This window comes from Hemiscyllium ocellatum, chromosome 6, assembly GCF_020745735.1.
Source record: "Hemiscyllium ocellatum isolate sHemOce1 chromosome 6, sHemOce1.pat.X.cur, whole genome shotgun sequence".
In the NCBI taxonomy this organism is placed as follows: Eukaryota; Metazoa; Chordata; class Chondrichthyes; order Orectolobiformes; family Hemiscylliidae; genus Hemiscyllium; species Hemiscyllium ocellatum.
Genome location: NC_083406.1, coordinates 30,534,859 through 30,552,586, shown reverse-complemented (window position 1 = coordinate 30,552,586; position 17,728 = coordinate 30,534,859). Strand labels below are relative to the sequence as shown.

The following is a 17,728-nucleotide window of genomic DNA, read 5'->3' as shown; positions in this document are numbered from 1 at the left end:
GGCAAAGGGGGTTTAGATTTATTTGGGATATCTGGTCAGAATGTATGATTTGGACTCAAATGGTCTGTTTCCATGCTGTATGTCTCTGTGAATATGACTCTTAAAATCTCCTGCTTCAGCATGTTAGTTTCGTTAATCACATATTTATACCTGGAATACAAAACTAGTTTGTAGTAAATTGTAAAATCTTGGTTCAGTGGTGATGCACTTGTTGGCGAAAGTGAGGACTGCAGATGCTGGAGATTAGAATCAAGAGTGTGGTGCTGGAAAAGCACAGCAGGAGAGGGAGGATCTGAAAAGCAGGAAAATCGATGTTTCAGGCAAAAGCCCTTCATCGGGAATGAGGCACTCGTTGCCAAGTCAGGAGATTTGAATGTCCACGTGTATTGCATAAAATTAGGATGCTGGTGCATGAAATAATTTGGAAAACCAATTAAATATTAGTCTTTATTACAAGGAGGCTAGACTATGAAAGTCTTGTTGCAACTGTATAGGCGTTGCTAAGATGTCATCCAGAATACCTTGTACAGTTTCAGCCTCTTTACGTAGAAGAAACATACACACCTAGGAGGCTGTTCAGAGAAGATTTCAGGTCGTAAACTCAGTTTTCTAAATGTTCTAAAGACAGACCAGCACTTTGGGAAAGTAAACTGACAAATATGCTCATGCTTATAACTCCCATTATTGTTTTTCCCGTTATAACTTTAATTCGCTAAAACCAAACACGCATCAAGACATTTCTGTTTTGCAGGGAATTCTACAATTAGAAAAGGAATTGGCGTACCTTGGAAGTATGTGTGCAGCGTCACTAATGAAAAAAGAGCTTGCACTTCCTGTGGGTATGGATCTTTACGTTTGTCAACCAAAAGTGTACGATGATGAGGGTTTTGCACAAAATGTAGTGTATTGCTGGTTTGGAGATTATTGCTGAATGATGATCTTTAGGTGTATATTGATTACGTTTGAAGTCTTTCAGTTTATACAGTACTAATAATGAAAGCTATGTGCGGTAAAACAAATTTGTGCTGCTGTTCTGTTAAATCATCTTTGTTTGGACAGGAAATGAATTGGAGGAGGATCTTGAAATTCTTGAAGAATCGGCGCTGCAGGTGAGTGTTCAGTTGCTATAGTTAAATTACTCATCATTTTTCATAACCTTACTCACTTGCATTTTCCTCTTGCCAGGTGTGTAAAAACCATGCCGGTTTATTAGGAAAGGGACTTGCTTTGTCTCATTCACCAACTATATTGGAGGCACTGGAAGGTAATCTTCCCCTCCATCTGCAGAGCAATGAGCATTCTTTCTTAGAAGACTTTGTTGCATGCTTACCTGGGTCCAGTGGTGGACGACTTGCAAGGTAAAACCGAGATTTAATGTAAGAAATTACTGAGCCCATAAATCTATGCCTTTGTTAAATTTTGTATGTAAATTTTGTTACCATGTTTTTCATGTCAGGTGGCTTCAACCGGATTCTTATGCAGATCCTCAGAAAACCTCCCTGATATTAAATAAGGACTACATCAGATGTGGCTGGCCTGCTACCATCACTGTCCAAACCAAGGACCAATATGGAGATATAGTTCATGTTCCAAACCTGAAGGTAAAAAGTGATTTGGAATAGGCTGACCAAAGAAACAACTTAAAGTAATAAATTTGTATATGCAAGTTAAGAATAAGTTAAGTATGTATTTTTGAAGCATTAAAAATTTGCCACTTGGATCATACAAGTGAACAGGAAATACCTTCGTTCGGGAAATAAATTCCAAATTTCAAAAGTGAATTTTCTTTTGCTACTATAATCCAGCGATGCTTGAAAGTTCAATGAATAGTGTTTTTCCTTAAGCACCTGATGTTTTCATAAAATGTATTTTGTAAAGATGACAGTAACTAGCTTATGCGCTACTGCTACACTACAGAAGATCTTAGGTTCTCTGAAACATTCTTTAATATTAAAGGCTTCTGAGTCACCGTTTCTGTTTGACTGTAAGTTTTTTTTTCATGCAGAAAGCCTTTTTTTTGTCAAATCTAAACGCAGACAAAGTTTATTTCGATGTAGTTTCCTCGTGTTCCTTGGGTGGCACTGTGGCTCAGTGGTTAGCACTACTGTCAAGTGTACAGTGCCAGGGACCCTGATTTTGTTTCCAGCTTTGGGTTGCGGTCTGTTTAGAGTTTGCACATTCTCCCTGCATCTGTGTGGGTTTCAGCTTGGTACTCTAGTTTCTTCCTCTAGTCCAAAGAGCTGCAGGTTAGGTGGATTGTCGTGGTAAATTTCCCCATAGTGTTCAGAGATGTGCAGGCCTGTTTGGTTAGCTATGGTAAATGTGGGTTTGTGGGGATAGGGTGCAATGCTGTTGGGATGCTGTTTGAAGGGTATGGGCTGTATGGTCTCTCTCCGCACTGCAGGGATTCTATTATTCTGCAAACAGGAAAAGACTGTTTGGTCCTGCCATTCATTAAGATTGTGACTGATTTGGTTGCAGGGAGATATACCGAGGAACCTTGATTATCTGAACATGATGAGGGGCACTACGTTCGGATAATTGATTATTCGGTTGATCAATCAAATGTGTTTCCATTGAGGCTTGGAGTTTAAACCTGCTCCCCGTCCAGGAGACTGCAGCAGCACACCCTGCGTAGGCCCCCACTCCTGTGTCCAATAGCACCCCCCTCCCCAGTCCAATAGCGATCCCCATTCAACACTGCCCATCTCCTCCTCTTCCCCCCCCCCCCCCCCCCCCCGCCTTGCTATTTGAGGTTCCTCTGTAAATGGAATGGTTTGATGGACAGAAAAGTAGCAGATGGAATTTAACCCTAAAAGGTGTGAAGTGATACACTTTGGAAGGAGTGGGATTAGGTTGAAGGTGAGGTATTGCATTGTAAATTTCAATGCGAGGTAACAATATAACTATGTCTAATCATGATAATCTTCAACTTGCACATTGGTTTCTCGTTCTTTATTTATCCAGGCAATCTTTAACAAGCTTGTCACAAAAACAAATGGAAATTGCTGGAGAAACTCAGCAGTTCTGGCACTCTCTGTGGAGAGAAAGCAGTTAATGTTTCGAGTCCAGTGACACTTTTTTTTAAGTTTATTCCTTTTTAGATAACTATCTAATGCCCTTTAGTTTAATTGAACTTGTCTCCATCACACACACAAGCAGTGCATTACAGAGCTTAACAGTGGTTTTATTTTTTTTAAAAAGTTTTTGCTTGTGTCACCTTGCTTTTTTTTTTAATCAATTCCTTTAAATCTTTGCCCTCTTATTCTCTCCTTTCATAAGTGGAAACAGTTCCTTCCTGTCTATTCTGTGCAGCCCTCTCATGGTTTTGAGTCCCTCGATTAAATATTCTTCAGCCTTCTTTTCTCTGAGGAGAGCTGTCCCATCTTTGTTTTCATAACTGAACTTTCTCATCCTTGAAACCATTGTTGTGAGTCTTTTTTATGTTCTCTCCAATGCCTTTGCATCTCAGAACTAGACACTCCAGCTAAAGCCAAATTCATTCTTTTTATAGGTTCAGCATAATCCTCTTGCTCTTGTACTCTTACCTTCTAAGACATTATATGCTTTTTTGACAACACGCTTCGTCTGTCTGCCATCTTTAATGACTTATATCTGCATACATTCAGGTCCTTCTGCATATTCTTTAAAGATTAACCTTTTTTATTCATCTGTTCATGTTGTTTCTTCCTACCAAAATTATTTTCTTTACATTTTCATGCATCAACCTTTACTTGTCTCTTGTCTGCCCATTCCACCCATTTGCCTATGCCTTTTTTGGAGTTCTGAACTGTTCTCAGTTTGCAATGATTCCATGTTTCGTATCACCTTCAAATTTTGAAATTATTCCCTATACACCAAGGTCAAGGTTATTGCTCTATATCAGGGGGATCAAGGGACTTAAAACTGATGGCTAGAGATCTCCACTACCCTTCCACCAATCCAAAATCCATTCATCCAGCACTACGGTTTCGTGTGACTCAGCCAACTTTGTATCCATGTTGCTACTGATCCAAGGGGATTATGCTGAACCTATTTCATGAGCAATAACATTGCTCAAGTATATTGTATGGCATTGTGTCAGATATACCTTTTGAATGACAATGTGGACGACACAAACAAATTTGCCATTTTCAAATATTCCTTACCTCTTCAAAAAGCTCCAAATTACTTAAGTACAATTTTCTCTTAACTCCATGCTGGCTTTTTTTAATGCAGTTGCATTTTTTCATCTGACTATGAATTTTGCTTCAAATTGTTGTTTTTGGAAGTTTCCCCATCACCTAAGATAAACTGACTGGCCTGTTATTGGTGGGCTTATCTTCACATCTTTTCTTGAACAACAGTGCAACATTTGCAATTTTCCAATCATCTGGAACTAACCCCCCCCCCTCCTTCCAAATCTGAGAAAAAATGGTAAAGTTGTGGCCAGTACCTCAGCACGTTTTGCTCATTAATGAAAAATATACCATGTCACAAGCCAGATAAAGTCTCTCACATTGGCATACAGTTCCTTTTGTTAATGGTATTCTCAAGTGGCTCCTTTTAGAATTAAGATGTTTTTACTTCTATCAGAAGGAACAAAAAGAGTAATCTTGTAAAATCTTCTGTTTTAACAGGTTGAGGTGAAAGCTGTTCCTCTTTCTCAAAAGAAGTCTATGCAACAGGAGAACACTAAAAAACTGCACCGTATCCCTGGCAGTCCTCCAACTGTTGTACCATGTACTGATCTGACGTTCGGTGGATTGCCGTCTCCCAAGCTGGAAGTGTCTTATGAACCAATGATAGTTAAAGAAGCTCGGTATACTGCAATCACTATGATGAAGGTAGTTTATACACTTTTTTGACATTTTGATTTCACTGCAGACCATTTCTGAATTTGATCCCAGCCTATGTAATTGGCTTCAGTGAGACACAACCCAGCCCACATTAATTGTTCCTTCACATTTGAACCTCTGACCTCTCTGATTTAAATAATTGTTGTAAACATGTTTCAACTAACCTGTTATAGCATCTTACCCATGATATAATAGATGGTTAATTTCTTACAACAGTTTTGAATCATCTCACAATGTACCTGCCTTATAAATGTGCTTTTGCATTCCTCATCATTCAGGCATACGAAAATTACTCATTTGAAGAGCTTCGATTTGCATCTCCCACTCCAAAAAGGTAAAAAGACAACAACAGACATAAACAAAAAAAATTTAGTGCGACGTATCTCCGAGTGAATTGACTTTATTGACTGATTTACTGGTTAACTTTCTCAGACCAAGTGAAAATATGTTAATTCGGGCTAACAATGATGGAACTTACAGTGCCAACTGGACACCTGGAGCTGTAGGTCTTTACACTATCCATGTCACGATAGATGGGATTGAAACAGGTAACTTTATTGTGTTAAATATTATGTTACATTAATAGCTACAAGCAACCTGGTCTACTGGTCAAGATTTGGAAATAATTTCCATGATGATCTTGAGACAAATTTGTAAATTTTTAGTTTTTTTTGCTTTTCACCTTCTACAAAAAAATGAATTTTGATAGTGTGTCATCCAGTAAAATAAAACATTCATAAAAAGTGCATTTCTTCTGGTTTAGTTAGTCTAGGTCTATTTTCACGTAACCCTTTAATTTGCAGCGTAAGAATACTGCTGTCGGATAGTTAGAATGTTTGTCTTGGATGATTTCTCAATTCTACGGTACTGTCTGTCTTTGTATTAAATCAGTTACTTCTATGTCATTTAACTTTCTTAATTTGAAATTCCTCATTTGTTAAAGAAATTCCCAGGCTTTCCGAAGCTTATAGTTTCATTGTCTTGATGTAAAGTATGTTTGGAAATTGAGCTTGAAGTTAGTTGTTTGTTCTCTTTTTGGCAGATGCTGGCCTTGAAGTAGAAGTGAAAGACCCACCCAAAGGAATGATACCACCAGGGTCTCAAATGGTCAAACCAAAAGCTGAACCACAACCAAGCAAGGTAGGATACCTGACGTGCATTAGCAAAAAATAATAGCAAGGCATAACTGAAGTTTGCTGGAATTTCAATATTCTCATTGTAAAGACATTGGAAGCGCAGAACACAATTTGTAGGTGTTTAGGTATTTACATTAACAAAAGTCGTTAAATCGTGTCTCCTGCATTATAATTGTACATGCGCATTCTCCGTCAATTAGCAATTGTGTTCTCTTTCCATACTTTGATAATTTGTGATGCTTGTATGAACAGTTCTATAACACGATGGTTGTGTTCTTGTGCAATCTGGCATTACAGAAAAATCGTACTTTAGAAACAGCACTTAGTGTTGGCGATGTAATCACAATACCGCCAGCACACGTTTTAAATGTATGAAATAGTATCCCTAATCCGTCAATCGTGTTGCACTGAATTCACATTAACAAAATGCATATTATAGCAGAAAGACCTGTCGTGGGATTCCTGTCTGTGTGAATTTATCAAATTTTGATGACGACTACTACATGCAACTTAAAGCACTACAGGTTTTTAATCTGCTAGGGCATTTGTTCACCTTTCTAGATCTCAAATATAAAGTAAAATTGTGTCTTTAGAACTTTTTTTAACCTGAATAACAGAATTAGCCGATTTCCTCTAACACTTGCTTGAACCAAATGAATTCTGCTCTGTCAGTGTCAGCTTTTAATTCTCAACCGTTTAATTTACCTGTTTAATCTATTGCTTTTAATCTGAAAAGCTTTTTTCTTATTTCTTTGTCTTACTGTTTCCTTGCTTCTCTCAGGTCCGCAAATTTGTGACAAAGGACAGTGCAGGGCTTCGTATACGTAGCCATCCCTCTCTCCAGAGTGAGCAGATAGGCATAGTGAAGGTCAATGGAACCATCACTTTCAATGATGAGGTAAAGAATGTTACTTGAGGAGGTTTTGTAGATGAGGAATGAAAAAGTCTGCATAAATGTGGGGGAAAGTATTTTTAGAGTTTAAACATTTGTTAGCAATAGTATAATCAAGTGAGCAGTCTATATATCACAAGCTTCAGTACATTTTGCAGCAAAAGTTAGATTGTATATGCAGTTTCATTTTTGATTTGCTTTGACACATGCAGGTAACTTTGAGGCTGCAGTCTGGAAATGCTGCAAGTGGGCATCTTTTAAGAATTTCCTGTATACAGGCTTAATAATATCACAAGATATTTTAACATGTATCCGAATTATGTATAATGTGATACAAAATTTCAAGTTCTGAAAAGTGTTTACCTCAGTAGTATCAAATCCCTGTCTGTTTATATAGTCAGTAAAGAAAGTCACTATGTAACTGAGTTTAGATGAATCGGTACAATAGTACAAATTTGAGGAGAGAACAGGAGCAGAGGAATCTTGATGTTCACGTGCATAATTTTCCGAAGGCGGCCGGACAGGTTGAAACAGTTGTCAAGAAAGCTGATTGGATCCTTGGGTTTATAAATAAAGTCAGTGTAAAAGCAAGGAAGTGATGCTGCAACACTAAAATCATTGGTCAGACTACATTTGGAGTACTGGATATTTTATTTAAGGAAGGATGTTAAATCCCTGGAGTGCAAAGGAAATTTACTAGAATGGTGCAAGGAGTGAGGGAATTTTGATAAAAGAAATTGGGCTTCTTATTCTTAGAGTAGAGAAGATTAAGAAATGGCTTAATTGAGGTATTCAAAATTATGAACAATTTTGACAGGGTCCAAAACTTGGTATGATAGTAACTAGGGGTCACAATTTCAAGATTGTCAGCAAGCAAACTAGGAACAAGATTAAGAGAAGGTTCTTTATTCAGAATTATTAGAATTTGGAATGTGCTGCCTGGGAGCGTGGTGGAGGCAGGTTCCAAAGCAGAGCAGATAGATGCTCGAATATGATCAATTTAGGCTGTGGAGGTTAGGCTGGAGAATGAGACTAGCTGGGTACTACTTTGAGGAACCATTACAGACACGATGGATCCGAATGGCGGCTTCCTGTACTGTACAATCATATGGTTCTACAAATTGGTGTACTTGAACGTGCAAATGCTAATCATTTGCTTTCTTTGTCTGTAGGTAAGGTCTCCATTAAAAATAATCACTCATCCAGAATGGAAGCTCTTTGTTTTTGTCAGCCTTCAGACTATTTCTAATATTGCAAATATAAATTCTCGCCATCTAGTACACTGGTTAGTGTTGTCGAGAAAAGACTCTTTGACTTGAAAGATTTGCATTGTATTAAAATAATTTCCAAATACAAATGGTATATCTTGATATTGACAGTGATGTGCACAGGTGAAAAACAGACCACTGTGACAGGAAATTAGACACATCAATGAAGTGAAGCCTTTATTGCATTTATGTTACTGCCAGTGCAATGTAAGACTTATCTCTGTTGGCAGGATTGGGAATTGATAAACCATTGATATTCTGTTTAATCTGAAGGTTAAAAAGGAAAAACCTTTTATTCAAATTAGTTTAAAATTGTGGGGCCCAAAGTTAGGCATCTAACCACACATTTTTGGACCATTGGAAGCAAATATAGGTTGTAGGGTCTTCGAATTTTGTGTATTCAGCAAAGAAGCTATACCTTACAACTTAATAACTTCAACTTATGTTAGCATTGGGAACAGTTTACAATGGCTGTCAGAGTGCATAGTGTAATTAGTGTGAATTGGAATTTATTTTCATGGGCCACCTTCACACTGTCGTTACTGGCTTCGGTGTACATGCTACAGTTCTTGTGGTTTATTTCTGTTTTTTATTCAGGCCGGTTTAAACGGAAGTAAGATTAGCTTTTGCTGTTAGAGTTTCAGTGCTGAATGAAAAATTGGACTCCTGCTCTGTTAAGCTGATCATTTTGCTATTTGTGAAAAAAAATTGCTATCTTCAATGCATTTAAAGGTTAAAATTTAGTGTCTGATGCCCACCTTCTCTCTAGTCTGGAGCCTCATTGTCCTTTTCAGCTCTGGGGCAGTTACAGGAGGGCATGGCTCGTTTTGTTGCTTGTTTCCCATAGATCCATAATGATGATGGTGTATGGCTAAGACTGAATGATGAGACTGTAAAGAAGTATGTTCCCAACATGAATGGTTACACTGAAGCCTGGTGCCTCTCTTTTAACCAACACCTGGGCAAGAGCCTTCTGGTCCCTGTTGATGTAAGTAACAGTGCCAATGATGAAAAGCCTGTTATGGCAATTTAACCCCTTTGCTGTCTGTGAGCACTGCTTCACACTATCTACTAAAATCTGCACTAATTAAAATTTATTCGCTTGTATCTTTTAGTCTTTTAACTGTTACAATTGACATGATGCTGCAGTTTATTTAGTTCTCACGCAATAAGTGCACTCATTTTAAAGGCTATCTTTTAGAAGGCAGAAGTCCTTTGATAGGAAGGGCAGAATTCTCTTCAAAGTGTTTGTAGAAAACAAATAAACTAAGGCACAGAATTAAGCTGCAGCAAACTAATGCAATATTTAACCAAGTAATACTTTGTGTAATTTCTGTCATTGCTTTGTAGGGTAAAGAAAAAAAATGTCAGGTCACTAGTGAAAATTACTTGGTCAAGTTCAGACATTTAGTAATGATTAGAGGACAAGTGTTGAATATTTTTCTGCACGTTTCATGTTCCGATGTTGTCCTCTATTCTATCAGTGATAATGATGCTGGCTACATTGAGACTCAATATAACTTTTAAAATAAATATTTGATCAGTTAGCCAATTAATTTATTGATTAATTATGGAGCACTTTTTTATAATGCTTGGAATTGTCAGATACAGACTACTCTCATGCAGAATCTCAGTTCACAGTTATGCAAGATGTAGAATGCAGAAAATTTGTATTGAAGATATTTGGAATGTAAGAGGTGGGGAGAATACTGTTCAGTCTTAAAGATAACTAAGTCTCTGGCATAATACAAATCCAAGTAAAATTCTTAATTTGCCAGCCATACTCCTGTTTAATTTGTTTGCTCCAGAATTCTAGTGCAGAACATTGCTAATTGGTGAGAAAATTGGGGTTCAGTATTTGAATTATAAATGACACGGGTTATTGCTAATAGGTTAAAAAGTGCTGAATGATATTTAAATAAGAGGCAGTGTATCCTTTCCTTCCTGTTCCCTTGATCCTCTTTCCCAAGATCAGTATCATGTCACATGTACTGTGACAGTACTGCTAGTCACACCACATCTTTATTGATGGTATTAGAAGAGGAAAAGCCATGATAAATGCAGTATTAAAGCAGTACTCTCCTATCATAAGTGCAACCTTTTTCTGCAGTGGAATCCTATTTGCAGAATGGTCCCTTTTGGTCTGTGTTCTGAGGATTTAAAAGGGAAGAAAAGATGCAATCTAGAAAATGTAAATAGAAGTAATTAAAATCAGCAATACTTTTAATATGGTAGCCAGCAGCTTTGCAATTAACACTTGATGGGTGTTTCATAATCTATAGCTTGTGCTATTAACCTGTGCCAATATTCAAGGCAGGATTGGAAAAGTTTACAAGTATTTTTAATGGTTTAAATTCAGTTAAAGTAAAAATGCTTGCAATGCAACTCAACTATGTTTGGCCACACCTTAGTCTAATGTGAATTGATTTTTTTTTAATAAAAACAATCTGAATCGGAATATTCTTTAAGTTGGCTATAGATACAATTAATATAGTTAATTTACATTTTTTGAAGTTTTCAATATATACATTTATTATATTTTGGCGACTAATTTCCAATTGCCAATGAATTCATTTATTCTAACATCCAAGAAATTAAAGTCTGCTTGCATGCTCTAAAGCCGTTTATAATAAAACATTTAGTCAAAGGAATATCTGAACTCACAAATTGTTACACATGGCAGCTTACGGGTTAATGGAATCAAGCAACACAATGGTGTTTCTAAACGATAGCACATGTGCTGTTAATTAAGATTTTCTCAAGCAAGCCATATTATTTCTGGCTTGTTACCCACAGTACAATTGCAGGTATCTTATATGCATGCTATAGGGATTTCTTGGCTAATATTGGCACTTTTGTATTGCAAGATTGCAGGTGGGTTGTGAACTGGACAGTTCAAACATTGCAGATTGAGGTTTGCATCTATCTAATTGAGTTTCGTCAAGTAAAAGTCAAAAGAGAGGTACTAGTTTAGTACATTCAGTGTTGTGCAGTCAGCTTTCGCTTTATTGATTTCATGACCATGAATTTCATTAAATTTCAACAGTTTGTTTCAAGTAAGTCATATGCATTCCTGACAAGCTTATTCACTGAGTATGCTTTTTTTTTGAGCAAATTGTTAACATTTTGCATTTATCCAGAAGAACATTCAAATTGAAGTTGCTTTTGATAAGTGCATAAATTTCATTGTGAATTTTCTGATGCAGTGCAACTTTACTGAAGGTGTGAAATAACTGCCTTTCTTTAAATGTGTGCCTTTTTTAAAAATAATACTTAGACCTGTGCTTATTGTGTGATGTGTGATATGTAGTGAATCAATTGTGACTTGCCTGTTGAAGGCTATATGGATGTGATGGACCAAGGTCATGTTTAAGTATCATTATGTTGAATCTCCTGTAGTTTTTTCACCTTACAATTCTCTTTGGAATTTTTTTCAGTTGCATGATTTTCTGAATAATATTGTTCTTCTAAAATCAATGGATTGAAGAATACTTAATTTGCCTTTGCCAATTGATTGTATTATTTAGCAATTCTTCTTGGGTTTGCAATACTTCTTCCACACCTGCACAAGATAATTGAAAATGTGTTGCTATCTGATTGGCAATGCTCCTCTCCAGTAGTTCCCATCGCAACCTCTTGTTTATTTTACCAAAACTTTCCAGAATTATATTTCAGTTCTGAAGTCTTCTACTGTTAATAATTTATTCATCCTTAAACCTCGCTATTGAGATTGACTCATCACACTATCTGCTCACATAGCAGCATAAAAATTCCATCCTTCTGTTAGTTATCTTCTCCTGACACAATTCATGCAGACTTTTAACTCAAACCTAGCATCTCTTCTTGCCTTTCTAACTTTGCTGTCCAACATTTTGCCCTCAACCTTTCTCTTGTGCTTAAGTTACTTTTTGGCTAATCTATTGAGCAAAATATTTATCAACTTTGAATAATTAGGATATTATTTAATAAGTTAGAATAATTGACTGTTTATGGAACATGAATTAGCTCATCAATCACTGAAACCAATAATAGCAAATTTATATCTCTGTTCCACAACTGTATTTTGTTAATTCATCCAGTTTAATTCCACTCTTTTCCTTTTATGTGTAGTTCTTGCATACTTTTCACATGCATTTCTATTCATCTCACCCTTCTTGTGTGTATTATTCTGCTGTATGCATGTCCATGTAATCTCATTTTTAAGATTTAAAACATAATTATTTTGTGTAATTAGTTTTTAAGTTTAAATTTTATAAAATTCTGAATACTCTGCAAGAATTTTGAATTTGTAAGTTGGATTATAATGACTTTGCTATTTTGAAGTTATTTGAATGCATGCAGTTTCCTAATCTTATGTTTCCCAAAAACTGTTGGGAATGTGTGATAGGCCCTGACTGGGAAGGAGCAGTTTTCATTCTAGTGCAGTAGTGACTGAGAAAGATCAAGGTTGGAATTACATTTGATGGTTCAGCTCAGGAAGTTGAATGAAATGGGTCTCTGCGTTAGGCTGTCAGAACATAGGGCTAGGCCCATAGATGTAAGAAGGATGAGACCTTGAGCCTCTTGAAAGCAGCCTATTTGACGTTAGAATGTGATGTCTTAGTATTTTTAATGGAGAGTGAAGTGCCGGAAGTTGGTATGCTTGAAGGGCAAAACAACGAAGCAATGTTTAGAGCTGGACTTGGGTCAAATGGCAATGGAATTCATGGGGAGAAGTTGGGAAAAGTGGTGACATCGTGGTAACGTTACTGTATTAGTAATCCAAAGACCTAGCATAATACTTTGGGAACAGGGTAGGTTCAAATTCCATTGTATCTGATGAAAGTATTTTAATTTAGTGACGAGAATCTGAAATAAAGAGCTTCCCTAATATCAACCATGTAATCATTGTTGATTGGTCTAAATTGTCATTTCGCTCATTAATGCCTATTCAGGAAGGAAAACTTCTATTCTTATCTGATCTGGCCACATGTAACTCTACTTGCAGCCCATTTGTTGACTCAACTGTCATCTGCAATGGCTTTGTCTGACCACTCTGTTTAGGAGCCATTAGAGGTGAGCAGCAAATGCAGGCTCAGCGGGCAACAGCCATGTCCATCGATCAAATATCAAAGAATTACAAGGTGATACATTTGCAGAGGTTAAATATGGCAAATGAATGCACAATTAATGGGAGAATACAGAGTTGTAGACAGTAAGGTACTTGGGATAAATGTCTCTAGATCCCTGAAGGTAGTAGGATGAGTTGATTAAATGGTTAAGGATGTAAGTAGAATTCTTTCCTTTAACTCGCATAAAAGACCAGGAGGTTATGTTTATTCGTTGGGCCATAATCTGAGTACAATACGCAATTCTGGTCAGCTCATTACAGAATAGATGTAATTGCAGAGGAGATTGTTGAGGATGCTTCCAGGACTGGAAAATGAAGCTATGAGGACAAATTATTTAGGCTGGGGGTATTTTCCTTTCAACAGAGAAAACTTGGGAAGGGATTGGTTAAGATGTACAAAATTGAGGGCCCTGGAATGGAATAGATATAAAGGGTTTATTTACCTCTGGAGAGAGATTGGTGTTTATAAGAAGTGTAATTTAAAGTGATTGGTAGAAAGAGTAAAGGGGGATGTGAAGAATTCTTTTTCACATGGAGTGTGTTAGGGGTCTAAAACTCATGCTTGTCAAGTTAATTGAGGTAAAAACACTTGACCCATTTCAAAATTGTCTGGATTAGTGCCTCAAGTGCTGCAATCTGCAAGGCTGTGGCCCAAATGCCAAAAAGTGGGATGCTACAGGAAGAATAGAAAGGGAGACAAGAGAAGAGGGGGAGTGGCATTTTTGATGAGGGTTAGCATTACAGCTGTGTGAGGGAGGATATTCCCAGAAATACATCCAGGAAAGTGATTTGGGTGGAACTGAGAAATAAGAAAGGGATGATCACCTTACTGGGATTGTATTATAGACCCCCTAATAGTCAGTGGGAAATTGAGAAGCAAACTTGTAAGGAGATCTCAGCTGTCTGTAAGAATAATAGGGCAGTTATGGTCTGGAATTTTAATTTTCCAAACATCGACTGGGACTGCCATAGTGTTAAAGGTTTAGTTAGAGAGGAATTTATTAAGTGCGTACAAGACAATTTTCTGATTCAGTATGTGGATGTACCTACTAGAGAAGGTGCAAAACTTGACCTACTCTTGGGAAATAAGGCAAGGCAGGTGACTGAGGTGTCAGTGGGGGAGCACTTTGGGACCAGCGACCATAATTCTATTCATTTTAAAATCGTGATGGAAAAGGATAAACCAGATTTAACAGTTGAAGTTCTAAATTGGAAAAAGGCCAATTTTGATGGTATGAGGCAAGAACTTTTGAAAGCTGATGAGAGGCAGATGTTCGCAGATAAAGGGAGTACTTGGGAAGCCAAAATGACTGGTGCAAGTGCTCTGAACAGACCTTTTCCAGAAATATGATTGATCCTGGTATTGTTCCTTCAGTTGAAATATTCAGGTTCTCTTTGAATGTGAACTTTGACTCAATCAAACAAAATAAGACTTTGTAATAAGCAAACCTATTTGCCTTACACCACAGATAGAGCCATGTCATAATAGAAGAGTTAGGTTGTGTTACTCAAAAATGTAATTTATACTAAACTAATTATTTTAAGCCCGTATTTTCTAATTGATCTGTTTTATCTTAGGAGAAAGTGAGTACTACAGATGCTGGAGATCAGAGCTGAAAAATGTGCTGCTGGAAAAGCGCAGCAGGTCAGGCAGCATCAAAGGAGCAGGAGAATCAAAGTTTCGGGCATAAGCCCTTCTTCAGGATTCCTGAAGAAGGGCTTATGCCTGAAACGCCAATTCTCCTCCTTTGCTGCCTGACCTGCGCTTTTCCAGCAGCACATTTTTCAGCTGTTTTATCTTAGGTCTTTACTTTTGAGTAATTTTCATCTGATCAATTTTATTTCAAATGGGAGGGTGAATTGGCATTTGGCTACATACTAACTTTGGATGCCAGTGCTGTTGGCTCCTTATTCCATAGGAGAGTACCTTGCTTTGCTTCAAGATTGAAGAACATGTCATCAATTTCTTCGGACATGCTACCCCACTTCGTAAGCTGATTGAGATTTGTGTTTGATCAGTTGGACTTCAGTGAGATTCACTGACTGGAATTTGGTATCTGGTTGGGAATGTAATTTGAGCTTTTTAATTTAAATGCATATTTCAACATTTGATTATTTGGGTATTATGGTGTAAATATGGTGATGCTTTAGTGAATTCAAACATTTTATCATCTATCTTGGCATCTTAGTTAGAATCTTACTTAGCATCTGCAGTACTCACTTTCGCCTATCTTAGTTAGAAACCACTCCAAGTATCTCCTGAACGTTGTTAATTAACTTTCCTTTAATGTTGGTAAAGGCATCCAGGGCCATGGATACCATGACATGGATTTGTTTGTGTAGTGTCAGGTAGGTTTAAACGTAAGTGTAAATGCTTGGCTTCTCAAGTGTTGGATCTTTAAAAGTGTGTTTTTTTTAAATTGCTGAAATGTTATGAATCCATTTCAAAAATAAATCTAGGTAAAAGTAAGTTTTGTATGGCATCAACATCTTGTTTTGTATGACATAACTTTGCTCATAATTTTTCATATCAGATTTTTATTTCTTAACCTTCAGGGCACAAACGCAGCATGAAACAGTTTTTCGATATGTGACTTGTCTTCTCCAGGTTCTCACTTTCCAGATGTTAACTATTTAGTTATTTAATTTGCTGTGAAGGAATGCAATTAAATTTTTAGCAAGGGTTTGGTAATGAAATTGTGCAGTTACAGAATACTTTTAATTAAAGAATGTAACAGAAATATGAATGATGAAGTGAGAGGAGAAGCAGTATAAAATAAAGGACAACTCTAAACTGAGTGTGGGAATAAACAGTAGGAAAGTCTGCACAAGTTATTGAAGGTATAGGGGAAGTTGAGAAAATAGTTAGAATTCCAAATTCTATAAATAGAAGCACAATGCATAAACAAGGCAGTTATGTTGGACCTTTATTAAATACAGTGTCTCCATTTGTGGGCATTGCATTTTAGGATGATTCTAGGAATAAGAACTTGATTTCTATGAATAGGTTGGAGAAGCTGGGGTGGCTTTGAAAAGAGAGAATGTTGAGAGGAAATGCAATAGACGTGATCAGCACAAAGATGGCTCTTGACCGAGTAGACATTCCCATTGACAAAATCTGAGAGACAAACACCATTTTGAGATGGTTGGGAAAAGAGCCAAAGGAAACATGTAAAAACACATTTTTTTTTAACGCAGTGGCTGTGGTCTGAAATGCACTGGTTTTGAGAGTGTGGTCAAGGTAGATGCAACGTTTGCTTTCAAATGAGCATAAAACAAGCACCCAAACTTATGTGCAGGGCTACGAGGTAAGTGGGATGAACTAAATTGCCATTTCAGAGAGCTGACATAGATTCAGTGGTCCTCCTCATGTATTGTTACCATCCATCAAATTTTTCTTGAGAGCTTGTTCTCTACTGAAACATTTTCAGCGATCTTGTAGAAATCTTCGTAAAAATGTTTCATTTTTACTAAGGTAAACAGTTACTATTGTTGAGTACCCTTCTACTTTTCGCAAATTACAAATTTCAGCCTTATCATTTAAATATTCTAGTTGTTAGAGTTTATCAATTGTCAGCAATATCAATAACCTTTTATATTTATATAATGCCTTTTAAGCAGTAAACTTTCCCAAGCTTGATGAGCTTTATCAGATGAAGATTTAACACCAATCCACTTTAAGGCAAAGAAGACAGATGACCTAAAACTTGGTCAAAGAGTTAGGGTTTTAAGAAGCAACATAAGGTAAGAAGGAAGCAGCAGCAAAGAGTTTTAGCAAGACAGTTCCAGAGCTTTAGACATTTGGTTGGTATGCACAGCTACAACTGATACGGTGGTTAAAATGAGAGGTGCTCGAGTTGGAGGACTGCAGATATCTTGGAATGTTGTAGGGCTGGAGGACATTAAAGGTAATGAGGAGAAAAGCCATTGAGAAAACTGAAACAAGGAATGAACAATTTCACATTGAGCCATTGCTGACCAAAACTTAGCGAGTATGGGGGTACTCATGCATGGGACTTGGTACGAGGCTGAAATGTCCAGTAATGAATTGGAATAGTTGAGTCAAGAGCAAAGGCATAGATGAGTGTTTCATCAGCAAATGGGCTGCAGTAGTGGCAGATTTGGGCAGTGTTATGGAGGTGGAAGTAGATGGTTTTGGCGATGTCAGACTTGTGTCTGGAAGCTCACTTTGGGGGTGAGTAAGACAAAGTTGGCAAGCGGTTGTTAGCAGGAAGGCTGGAGTTGGCGACAGAATGGAGTTTTTGCTAAGACTGAAGACTATCGTTTTGATATTCCAAATATTTAATTGGAGGAAGTTTTATCTCCTCCAGTACTGGATTTCGGGCAGCGTAGAGACTGAGAGGGGATCCTGGGGCACTTGGTAATGCCACATAGGTTGCTTTCTGACCCACGTTGCTTTTTGACTGTTGAGATTTCTTGGTGTTTGCACGGAGGTTTGTATGGAGGTAAATATTATATTCTCA

General features: G+C 37.2%; 1 protein-coding gene across 10 annotated transcripts in view; it reads left to right on the top strand.

Moving 5' to 3' along the window:
* The window catches only part of mycbp2 (MYC binding protein 2), a 245,305-nt gene that overhangs the window by 151,319 nt on the left and 76,258 nt on the right, over positions 1-17,728 (top strand). For 7 of the 10 annotated variants that reach the window (XM_060825911.1, XM_060825914.1, XM_060825913.1 and 4 more), the window contains 10 exons: positions 752-839; positions 1,060-1,109; positions 1,186-1,358; positions 1,457-1,601; positions 4,620-4,826; positions 5,117-5,172; positions 5,271-5,386; positions 5,881-5,978; positions 6,756-6,872; positions 8,982-9,122. In XM_060825911.1, the coding sequence (XP_060681894.1) occupies positions 752-839; positions 1,060-1,109; positions 1,186-1,358; positions 1,457-1,601; positions 4,620-4,826; positions 5,117-5,172; positions 5,271-5,386; positions 5,881-5,978; positions 6,756-6,872; positions 8,982-9,122 (1,191 nt within the window). The remainder of the gene's footprint in view (positions 1-751; positions 840-1,059; positions 1,110-1,185; positions 1,359-1,456; positions 1,602-4,619; positions 4,827-5,116; positions 5,173-5,270; positions 5,387-5,880; positions 5,979-6,755; positions 6,873-8,981; positions 9,123-17,728) is intronic. The other 3 variants (XM_060825915.1, XM_060825916.1, XM_060825918.1) reach the window with 3 other exon arrangements.